The sequence below is a fragment of the Styela clava genome, chromosome 4 (genome assembly GCF_964204865.1).
Source record: "Styela clava chromosome 4, kaStyClav1.hap1.2, whole genome shotgun sequence".
NCBI classification, from domain to species: domain Eukaryota; kingdom Metazoa; phylum Chordata; class Ascidiacea; order Stolidobranchia; family Styelidae; genus Styela; species Styela clava.
In genome coordinates this window covers 22413173-22425507 of record NC_135253.1, presented here as the reverse complement: position 1 = coordinate 22425507, position 12335 = coordinate 22413173, and the positions used below count along the sequence as shown (strand labels likewise).

Below are 12335 nucleotides of genomic sequence, written 5' to 3'. Positions count from 1 at the left end.
TTTATATTTCATGTAAAAATGAAAATTGCAGTAAACAGCAAGTGGCCACTACCAAATCAAATCATATAAAACAAGTACAAGTAGTGAGCGCACGCGATTTAGTTTAAATTCGAGCTGTTATCAAACTTCATCTGCTTCACCTCAAACTAATGAACCCACTTTTGTATTTTCAGAAATAATTTATCAGACTATTCGATCAGTAAATACTTTACAAAAAGAAAAAAAAGTCATATGTCAGAATTACATCACAAAAATATGGCTAATACAAAAACTGAGGAATGCACCTCGACCTTTGTGCGTTCAAATAAAAAACAAGATGGCGGCGATTCGAAATTTCCTACTGAACAGACACTACACAACACTGCGAATGATTCTCACCTACATTGCTAAGCAAAAACTTTCAAACACATAGTCAGAATAAAATGAATTTATTTTCAGAAAAAATAATAAATTTTTCATTTATAACGATACATCAGACGGAACGCAAAAAAAAAACATTGAGGTATCAAAGGATGAATAGATTTCCCACTAAAGACGAAGATATGCAAAACATGCAGGGATATTGTCAACGAAATCTAGAATAATAGGACTCTTAAATTCGAATAAAACTTTTGATAATGTTTGGTAAGTAAAATAAAGGGTAATCCCGTAGTATGTGTACCAGGTTTAGGGTTAGACCATACTTTTTTCCGATTTTTCATATTTTAGTTCTATTACGAGTTCGGGGACTGTCTGTGTTATCCAAGTGAATATACCCCCTGTCCGTAGGTTTCAGTCCCTTCACACAACTTGATCTAAAATAGCCTAACAAAATTTTTTAACTCCATATTGGTGCACACACTTTTGGCGCGAAGAGGAATGAACTAATCTCTGAGCAACCTTTTCGATACTAACAGCTATAAATGCTAAAAGCTAGAATCCCAAGATCACAAACAAAAATGAATATGCGTTAATTCTCGGTGAAAAGCGAAGTCAGATACGATTCTATTTAAGTTGTAAAATTTGGAAGACGAATAAAATGCGATAATGTCCTGTGAGAGTGGACGGGGAACTTAGCTGCAAATACATATTGAATGTCGAAACCTAGAAACCACGAATTTCAATGAAAAAACATCCTTTCTCAATAGGAAGCGATGTACACTCGGGCATAAAATGGATGCTTCGAGCTAGAAAAAAAAATTCGGGTCGTCTTGGGTCAATGAGTACCATAGCAACAGCTCTGAAATCTATGATCATAATTGTATTATTTCAAATAATCTATCTGGGAAAATACTTGAAAATGGAACCATTCAGATTTTTTGATAGAATGATAAAAACAAAATAAAATTTATAGAAAAATAATAGATGAATAAAATAAAGAAAAATAAAAGTAACAAAATAAAATGATTTGCTATCGACCAAAATCACACTGTTAATAACTTATAGCAATTTTATTTGCAGTGGGTTTCATAGTTTCACTCGAATCGAGAAGGGCAAAACAAAACAACAAAAGTGGTCACTGATTGCCAAGATACTATAATTATAGAATAATCAGGATTCTTTTGTGAACAGCTTATAGGTTGCAAGATGCACAATGTCTTGGACTTTTGATCGGGATAAAAGTGGAAAAAAAGAGGATTTTAAAATTTCATCTCGAAATTTTTAGGGATAATTGATATCAAGGATTTGCTGAATAAAGTTTAATATTTCAGTATGGCATAAAAATATGGCTTCACTTGCAATTCTAAACAGTCAGAGATCCAGTCACAGCGCTTTATTGGAGTAGTTATTGTTGACTTTGAGGGATTTTCTAATCGAATAGGTCGCATAGATGTTCAGAATTCTGACCCGGGTTTCGATCTACATCGACCGGGTTTCCACACAACTTGATTTCTGTCGACTTCTTTCCTTCCGCTTAACATTAGTAATATTCCCGTTTACGTCTTGGTGCGTGTCGACGTTTCTTTATATCACTTCTCAGAATTATTTCATCGGAATAGCGAACATACGAATTTGAATCTGTCCACACCAAAACCGAATAATGTTCCCCAGGTGTCAAATTTTTGAATAAATGTTTTCTGGTTGGCTGTAAAAGAAAATTAGAAATATATTAATGAATGATCACATGGAACATAAACGAAATGTTCATTTTTGGCGCTCCAGAAGTATGTGTACCAGTATGGGGGTAACTAATTTTGATCGCCAACTTTACATCAATTTGTGTAAAGGGACTGAAACCTATGGGCAAGGGGTATATTCACTTGGCTAACACAGACAATCCCCGAACTCGTAATAAAACTAAAATGAGGAAAATTGGAATAAAATTATGGCCTAACATTAACTTGGTAAACACACTAGGATAGTACCAATTTGTCTTTGCTTCTGAATTAAATGAACTTGCAAAAACAATCTTACGTAGATCTTAGAAATATGATCGTAATGATCTTTTATTGGTGTAATATGATGTGTGGGTGGTTTTTAATCATATTTTGAGCATATTTCATTCAGTTGATGGGAAAGGGGGTCGTTTTTATCAATTTTTCACTAATTTTGCAAGAATTTTGGTATTTTCAGTGGTTTTTGCACGTTTCGCAAGATTTCTAAGAATTTTTGACGCTTTTTGGACGTTATTGCAAGGTTTTTAGTGGTTTTTAACTATTTTCCACGGTTTTTGCACGGATAATTCCTCACACATTTTAAGAAGTAAGATATTATTTGAAATGCAAGTGTGAAGGACAGACCAGTGCTTGCCACCGACTATAGTCGTTCTACCTCAATATATATTTTTTGAATTGAGAAATTGCTTTATTTGATTTCCCATGTGTTAAACAACCTAATTTAGATAAGTTCATATTACTAACTGCATTTTGCGTTATAAATTGGGTCATTTTTTTCGTAAAATACCAAAAATAATTTTTTTTTTTTTTTTTTTTTTTTTTTTAACTTACATATTTAAGTTGAACAATATCTCCGACCATCACCCAACCGAGGAGAACTTTTTCGTTTCTCAATCTCAGCATTAGATTGATTCCTGATGATTGCTTTCGTAGTGGGTAAGTTGATTTAATGTCCAGAATAACCATTGTACCGTTGCCGATTTGTTTCAAACGAAATTGGATTCTCTGCTTTTGGAGTTCTGTTGAAAAGAATATTTTAAAATGAACAGGAATGAAATATATTAAAGTTTGAGTTCCCTTCTGTCCGCTCATAAAGTTCAATGTGAATAATTTAATAGTCTTATGGCTAGTAGTTAGAGCAGGGATGTGCAACCTGCGCCTCACAAGAAAAAATTTGGCGCCCCACGGAGAAATACCAATTCTGAATAAAGGTGCCGCCCGCCGTTCCACCCAGTTATTTGTATCTGATCCTTGTGTATTAGAGGCTGCACACCCATGGCTTAGTGTATAGGGGTAATAAGAGGATCCGACACGCGGTGCACAACTTTTTAGTTTTGACATAAAACTTCATACATAGAAAAATCGACTTCCATGAAGCCCAATTGTTCCACCCTTGTGTATTGAAGGTTGCACACCTCTTAGTTTGAGCATTAGACGTATCTATATGTTGGCAGCGCAGGGTAAAAATCTCCCAGTGTCGGCCACATTATCGATATGTAAAAGCCACTAATGGCAATGCCAGTCTCTTCAAAGGTAGAAGCTCTAATCTAATCTAATAAAAGACTAATTATCAACAGCCTTGGATGGTGTGAAAACGTCAATAAAGAAAAATCAAATATTAGGGCCTATTTTTACAAATAATATCTTTCATCGTGAAAAAAATACAGTGTTAAAAAATTTCAGTTAAGTCAATAAAATTCTTCACATTTTTGTTTGAATTTTTTATATCTCACCAATTTCTCAATATTTATTATTATTTAAATAATAATATATATCAAATACACTTACGTTTACATTTGCTCGCTTGCTCCATCTTCTTATCTTTACAGCCTGGTATTTGGTAGTTGATTGTTTTCGCATATCCTCGCTGAGGAGTGATGGTAATCTCAATCATTTCACCTGGCGTAAGTTTTTCTTTGGAACACGTCATGTCGATTACGAAACTGTGTGTGGTCTGAAGGAAAGAAATTCAAATTTCAAATGAATTTGAAAGTATGAAAAACAAAGTATACAATATATAAATACAAAATACAAAAGAAAAAATTGAAGTTTTATCATTCTTGATCTTAAAAAGCGAAAAAAGCACTTCGTTGTCTCTCTTCGTGATTGTAAAATCGCGTGTTCTGGCTGCAAACAATACTCCTATCAGGAAACAGAACGACCATACGCAAATTTTATCAAGAATTTTGTGTGAAGCAATCATCATGAAAAATTCAAAAATACTATTTGTGTCTGTATTTTTCCTTATTTGTTTCAGATAGTATTGAATTAAACAATAAAATTGGAAAATATAAAAAAGATTGTTTTAAACAGTGAACTCAACCGAATCTATCGGTGTCTCACCGCATCGAAAACGCAAAAATTGATAAGATTTGTTAAAGCATTACGTAGTCGCCACATTCGTTTGAAAACAGAGTCTATGATCGATTATATTTTGAACATAGAATAGGCAGTGGCAGTGCTGGGAAAGAGGGAAGGGGGAGGGGGGGGGGGGGAGTCATTGTCTCATTATTTTTGAAAAAGTAGAAATGGCCCTAGTTACTCAATGGATTGACTTCGATTCGCCATCAAGTAATTGCCAGTGGAACTTAGTGATTGAATAGACTTCTGAATCGGGCTCAAGATCCATGACATGACTGGGTGGCTCGCGATCCGGAAATCGGTAGAAATTCAACCCTACGCTGAGTAAGGCACATCGATACACAAAAACTAAATTTCAATTACACGACCTGTCAAAGGCCCATCATGCCGAGAATACGCCATAATAAGATATTGATCAAATAAGAATTTATACGTTGGAAAAATTTGATAAGATATAATTCAATCATGGGCGCAATAGGAAGGATCTACATGAATTGTATCCAGAACCAGTATATGATGCTACACAGACAAATCGCGAAAATCGATGCTTCTTAAAAACAGTCATTACGAATTTAGCGCTAAATTTCAAGTGTACGGCCTGTCAAAATCGAGTGGCATTAAGAATGTAAAATGAAAGATTTACATGAGATAAGCTTATGAAATATTGTGTGGGTTCGATTGTTTGCGATATACATCCTATGCGCGTTACACCGAAACTTCGAAAATAGCAAATGAGCAATCGATGTATTTAATCACCTAAATCAAACAATGCCACGGCATTTGAATATTAAATTAAAACTTTCTCAATTCGTAAAATAACTGGCAACAAAAAAAAAACTTCAATTTGAAACGTGGCTCATCAAATTGTATGAAATTTTTCCAAATGAACGAAATCAATTTTATCAAAAGAATTGCGATAGTTTATATATTTTTCTAAAGATATATTCATCAGATAAACGAATGCTTACGGGCGATTGTATTATTGGTTTATGTAATAACTTCATGCTGGCATATATGAAAACTTAATTCTTTGAAATACTTAAATTTTCATTTTGCATAAACGCTTCAGCTCGATACAGATGATTCGTGCACTTGGCCCGCGGGCCAAATGCGGCCCACAAGGTAAAAGTGGGCGGCCCGCGGAAAAACGAGTTTTTAATTTAGTTTAATCTGATAGTGCGAGTAATTCCAATTCCTTTGCGCTGCAAAGCCGGCTATAGCCGAGTCCAATTCATTATCTATGACGTCACAATGCCCTAACAGACAGCTTGTGCGAAGCCAACAACGCGTGTCTTATGATCAACAACTAAAATTTTATACGTGCAATTACTAGAAAGCCTATGTTAAATAAAGGTGCGGCCTGCGGTTTCACCCAGTTATTTGTATCTGCTCCTTCTGTATTAAAGGTTGCACACGCCTTAATTATTAAGACTTTACACATTTTTTATAGCCCGTATCGTATATCACTGAGTACAATTTATCTAAAACGCACTCGCGCATGAGGTTTCGCGTAAAAGTACTGCCAACAAAATAAGGAAAAAAAATACTGAAAAAATAGCATTTAGAAGATCCGTACATGAAATTGTCTCAAAATTACCATCAATTTTACTTATTTTTCAGCAGGGTTTCTTTAAGCTAAATACTAAACGACCGAAAATCGCAGATTATTATCTTGACGCGTTGTTGTGAAGGACATAGGAAAGTGTGATGTTATCAGGCATATTTAGAAACATGATTTGTGGCTTTCTTCGAAACTAAGGATATTGTTTACAGGAAACCCATATTCAATGAATGAGTAGCGTATTAAAATTATTTCACTCTGATTTAGCAAAGATGAATTATTGAAAAAATAACAAAAGTAACTGATATTTACAAGTAATGACAACAAATAAAATTGAGTTTAGTAGGGCATGGATTAATTTCCTTTGACAAAACAATATTTAATCCATCAATATTGGATTTTGGATTAAATCTTGTTATGTCAGAAGAGTTAGCAGACTAAAAAGCAGACTAAAGATTAAAAAGCAGAATATTGTTACAAGTAACAGGACGTTTGCCTACAAGTATGTGGCAGAAGTTTTCCACGCGAAATTCAGTTACATGAAGAATTCACAATTTCATAAGTGTTTTTTTAATCATATAGGATTTAACTGTTTTCTCGCCAATTGACATTTACTAGTGCATAGTGTAACGCCATAATTCTACTTGACGGTAAAATTTGCTTAGAGTTGAGTGCCCTTCAGTGTCCACTATTAGCAAATTTTTTGCGAAAACTGCAAGGAACTTTCGCATTTTTAGAGATGCGAAATCGCCATAGTACATAGTGCATTTAAAAAAGTTTAAACAAAATCTAGGCCATCGATCTTGCACTAATAATTTCACTGCTGCACACTGGACTTCCCTTGTTTCTGAGCGAGTCCGTGCGATTATGATTAAAGTAATTCCCATTATGAAGACTTAATTTAATCATATGTAATTTTAACAGTGCAAGAAATAGCATTGCAGAAATACATATTCAAATAATATCATTATCAAGAAATGTGCCATCCAACTTTTAATCAAAGACCAATATATATATCAGGCAGAAACTATTCTAGTATAAATGACATGAATTTATTATTTTTCATCGAAAAGCTTGAGTAACACCGAAAACCGTTAAATCCTTCTATCGGCGTCACCGTGTTATTTGTTTAGCGCTTGACATGTTTACAGTTCCGCGTGTACGAGGCGTCGAGTTTCGAATTCGGAAGCAATTTTAATAACAGTTTACATGTATTTGTAAACACATAGATAATCCTCTCTGTGGTATCGTTTTCGATAATGTAATGTAGCGTTCTGTTTCGCCTTATCATGATTTTAACAATTTATATACAGTAATCAATGGTAATTTTATATGTTTTTAACGACGTCCATCTACGCATTTCGTTCAGGCAGCAGCAAGTGCGAATCTACTATTTTTGTACATACTGAATCTTTCCAGGTCGCCATTGTGTGTCCAATTTATTACACTCTTGGTGGAATGGTCAATACAGGGTTTGAACCGAGGTGTGCAATCTGCGAACATAGTTAAGTCAAACGTTGTAACCACTAGGGACTAGGCCATCAGCTTTGACTGTCGTTGGACCGCGAATTTCGCAAGATAGTATTTCGGATATATTAGTCTATGGCGTCTGTCGGTTATTTATATTGAAATCCTCTTTTATTATTTGATGATGTTTAGGTATTTATTTTTAAAACAAGTTGGCAAATGTCATTAACCATGGAACAACCTTTGCATTTCCAGCCGATTTTAATAAAATCTTTCAATTTACTATCTGAGAGTTTTTAATTCATATAAGGCTTTAAAAAAGCAACATGCGACGACATAATCAGGCTAACTGTAAATAAACTAATAAATTTATTAACGTAGAAAGGCGAAACTATAGAATACTTTGCTCAAAGAATTACGACGAGTAGTTAAAATTTAAGTTTCAAGCATATAAACGCGATGTTTTGTTGATTTCAACTTTTCGAATTTCTGTATGACGCAATTAATGACATCATCATGACAGCACAATGGGTTAACTATATTTAAAAAATTTCATTTCGCTGACATCTGTGCATATACTAAGACGATTGGCTCGATTTCTGATTACGAGCATATGAACACGATTTTTTGTTGATTTTAACTTTTCGATTTTCTGTATGACGCAATTAATGACATCATCATGACAACACAATGGGTTAATTAAATTTAAAAACGCTTTACTTCATTTTGCTGACATCTCCACATGTACTAAAAAGTTTCAAAGCAACAGAACGCAGTATGACTCAAACTACTGCTACTTATAAACAAACGATCACACAACGACGGTTGTGCCAATCTCCACAACCTTGTGTCATGACTTTCCTGACACTTCAATTTCAAGCGGTCATTTTATTTAATGAAAATTGGCTAAAAAATAATTTTACAACAGGACGATCCCACTTGATGCGAACAAAAAAATTACAATTCAAGTTTAAATGAGAATAATAAATAGTATGATACAAATTATATAAATAAAATGAAAGTTCAACGAATCAGTTTGTCATGACTTTTCGAAAGATGGCTCGAAACAAGGTCACATGATCCGCGAATAAATATAGAAAGATTACGAATAAAAGAGCCGTAATCCATAACGGATACGCTTATATTTGCCTGGGGAATTATTTGTGTTTGAAATTTGCGAATATAATAAAGTTCCAACATTCGACTGTAGTGCGTTTGTTTCTTCTTATATATTCTTTTTTTTCAAGTAATATAAGTGTATAATACTCTAATAATCAGCCTTGACACACATATTCATTCAATAACTGCGAATCCCATTCATAACAGTGACTTTGACTTGGATATCGCTCCATTCTGTCTTTACCAAAAACAGTGTTTATTCAATAGTATGTGTGACTTCATATTTATGAATGTTTTGTTGACAAATTAATAAATCTATCAATCTATTTTATAAGTTCTTTAAGTCTCCTGTCAGACAATATTTAGTTTCGAGTAATGCACCGTCCTATTTTAAATAGTACGCAGTGGCATTTTGAATTTTAGTAGTAGTTTACGACTTTGCTCATAGATAAGGTAGTAATAGAGAAATTGCAACCGATCACTGACTCGCAATTTTCTCACATATTGGTTTATAGACATTTCATGTTGATTAGAATTTTGAAAAATGCCGCTCGGCGGTGTGGCACATCGTGCTAAGCGTTATAAATTCGCTCGCCATCTCTGATTATCTTGCGCGAGTTAGCAGGTTCGAATCCTCATGAGTAAATTATGAACGAGAGGATTGCTGGACTCCTCGCCTCCGACTCACGTAATCGCTGACCGGTTACGGCATCCTTCATCAAGTCCATGTACCTGAAACAAATACCTGGCTAACTAATCCTATATTTGATATGGACTGGTAACCGTACGAGAGACCGTGGTTCGCCATATGATTAAGTTGTTTTATCGACTTTCCATCTCCCCCGGGATAAATATATAAATCGTATATTTTTCAATATAATGTCACACTACCTGACTTCTTTCCGGCTTTGGTGTTGATATTTTTCCACAGTATATCGGTTTGGACATATCTGCTCGAACATCAATCTCATATGATTGTGGGGAATCTGTTTGGAAGAATTTTGAATCGTTATTTTTACTATTTTATTTATGTTGTTACTTTTGCTCACCTAATTTAAAGCACCCTGGGTACGGTGATGGGCTTGGGTACCGTGGGTGTTTGACCTGGTCCAGTGTTGCAAATTTTATGGTAAGTGGTTCGGAAACGGTGGGGCGCGCCCCGCATGGGGGCGTAGACAATTTTCGGTGGGGTCGGGTATAATACGGGTCCATCCACGTATTTTCAACGTGTTTTTGAATAAAACATACTTTCGTCTTACTATCTGTAACTTATTGTTAGCTAGTTATATTCTTGAAGTGGGGCACGAGACTTGACAAATTCGTAAACGGGGTAAGACGAAAGCATGTTTTGTTCATAAACACGTTGAAAAAACGTGGATGGACCCGTATTAGACTTGACAAATTCGTAAACGAGGACGCGGCTTGAAAAGTTTGAGAACTAATGTTTTACATACATGAACATCAGATATACGATTTATTATATTTTATATTATTTTTGAAAAGTATTCGCTTCAACAATAAACTCGAATTTAAAATTCTAACATAATATAAAATCAGAAATTATGCCGTATTTCAAAACATAAATATTATTTGAATTCAAATAAAAATAGTAGCCTAACTAGATATATAAACATTGGTATCTGAAACCTAATTCTATTTCAGAATACACTGCATGGTATCATATGAAACCGCCCATTGAAATATATCCATTTAAAAATCGAATGCGGGAATGACGGTATTGATACCAAGTCGGCCAAAATTAGGACGCGATACTCATTACTGGCAATCATCATTGTTATTTTTGTGAATCATAGACAAATTAGACCATTCATACTGCTGAAGTTGGACCGGGTTTAGCGAGTGAAAATATATAGATTTAACGACTGATTTATAACTAGTAAAACACCGGTTACATTTTGTAAAAAATATCAGTTTTTGGTTATTACAGAAGCATAGTAAACACATTTACGTAATGCAAGTTTTACCCCGATGAAATCACCGATTAAAAATATATCTTACAATTTTAATGTGCCAACGTGTTGAGAAACCGTAGGAACTAACTATTCAGGCGTCGCAAAATAAAGTTATCGAGTAGCCTACAAATCCCTACGCCAACCACTGCACACATTGTTTAATTAATGTATTGCATCGATCCCAAGAGATTACGGGCTTCTAACAAACAGTAGCGACATTCAAAACATTAATTTTTTTTTGACAAACACACAAAGAGCGCATTAAATGTTCATTTTTTAGAAATTGCATCATTTCACTCTTTCTATAAATAATAACTATATTTCAAGGCGAATGTTACTCGCATGCTTCAATAAATATAAGTTACGATACTCACTCGGAGAAAGTGCATCAAACGCAATATTTAATGCAGGATCGCCAGCATTTGTGATGAAAAGAGTAACTTTTATGTTTTTAATCTTTGCTGGTGATGTCACTTGTTGCGCTGCTCTATTAATTCCAACGTACATCCCACAACCTAGAATAGAAATATTTAAATTCATAGATTTTTTGAACTTCTGATTTCCCTGCGTTAACCACCGCAGAGTCTCAGTGGTCCCGTAACCGCTGGTTGGCAGCGTCCAAGTTCAATTATCTGGTTAGATAAATTACCCAACCTGACCACTTTTATCGAATTTTCTATACACCAGTATATGAAAATTTTACAATATTCCCCAAACGCATAGGTTATAGCCTTGAACATCAAGGTGCTTCAGGAATTGAATGAAGACTAAATGAAAGTCTTCCATGATTGAGAAATTGGGTAATTACTTCGAAGCCAAGCCACGCAGAAACCTTGAAGTGGTCCTCAACTTAGTCTAACCAAAACGTGGTCAGCCCATCACCTGAAGCTCTATAGTGCTTTACGTTTGAGTGATAGCTTGCATATAGTTTTTCGGTCTTTCTAAGTCCTATGGCACCTTACGTATTACCAGTACGTTTTTAAAGGAGACACAATAATAGGCCTATTTGGAACCTATCATATCAACTGCATGCGTAAAAGTTAAGAGTAAACAACGGCAAACTGATTCATGATCATTGCCAAGATTTATAGTGCCCTACGTATGAGTGATTGCCACAGTTTTGAAAGTAAGAGTTCTGCATATTTCCTCAAATAAAAAACTAGAAACAAAGAAAAAAATTGTTAGCGCAGTATTACCTTTCAATGATGCTCTGTAGATCCCGGTAACAAATTTTGCTTGGCAGACCGACTCCCACGGCTGCGTAGGAGGGTACAGTGGGAAAAAGTCCGGAAAATAACTCCCGCATGCGTTGGACGTAAAGAATAGTAAAATCAAATATTCGATGAACATTTGCATCGTGATTGACTAGGTTTTCAATGTTAAATAGGTTTAATTAACTGAAAATTATGTTGCAATTGTAATATAAATTATTAAATATAGTTCTCAAATATATGGACACTAATGGGTTTCATTGGTATTGGTATGGTAAGGCAAGAGAACGCTAAGTTTGTCAAAAAAAAAAACGGCGGGAAAGCAATACAGAGGAGGTACAGCAATAAATCCATATTTAATTGAATAAAAAACAGCAAAAAAAATTAGTAAAGTATAGGCTCAATTGACTGAAAAATAATTTTAAAATTATCATATGAACTACAATAGAGAATATCTTGAATACATGGATACAAAAGCAAACCGGTGCCGATAATATACGCTAATGTTTGGTTTCTGCGGGACTTATCCTTCTTCTATGCTTTTGTG

At 34.6% G+C, this 12335-nt stretch overlaps 1 protein-coding gene across 1 annotated transcript; it reads right to left on the bottom strand.

Moving 5' to 3' along the window:
- Positions 1-1239: 1239 nt before the first annotated feature.
- Positions 1240-11969, bottom strand: LOC120326901 (uncharacterized). Its single transcript, XM_039393262.2, has 6 exons — positions 11774-11969; positions 10952-11092; positions 9496-9590; positions 3885-4050; positions 2928-3115; positions 1240-2065 (listed from the first exon to the last, which is right to left on the bottom strand). Exons 1-6 carry the CDS (start codon positions 11931-11933, stop codon positions 1901-1903), a joined length of 915 nt encoding a protein of 304 aa, XP_039249196.1. The 5' UTR covers positions 11934-11969; the 3' UTR covers positions 1240-1900.
- Positions 11970-12335: the final 366 nt, after the last annotated feature.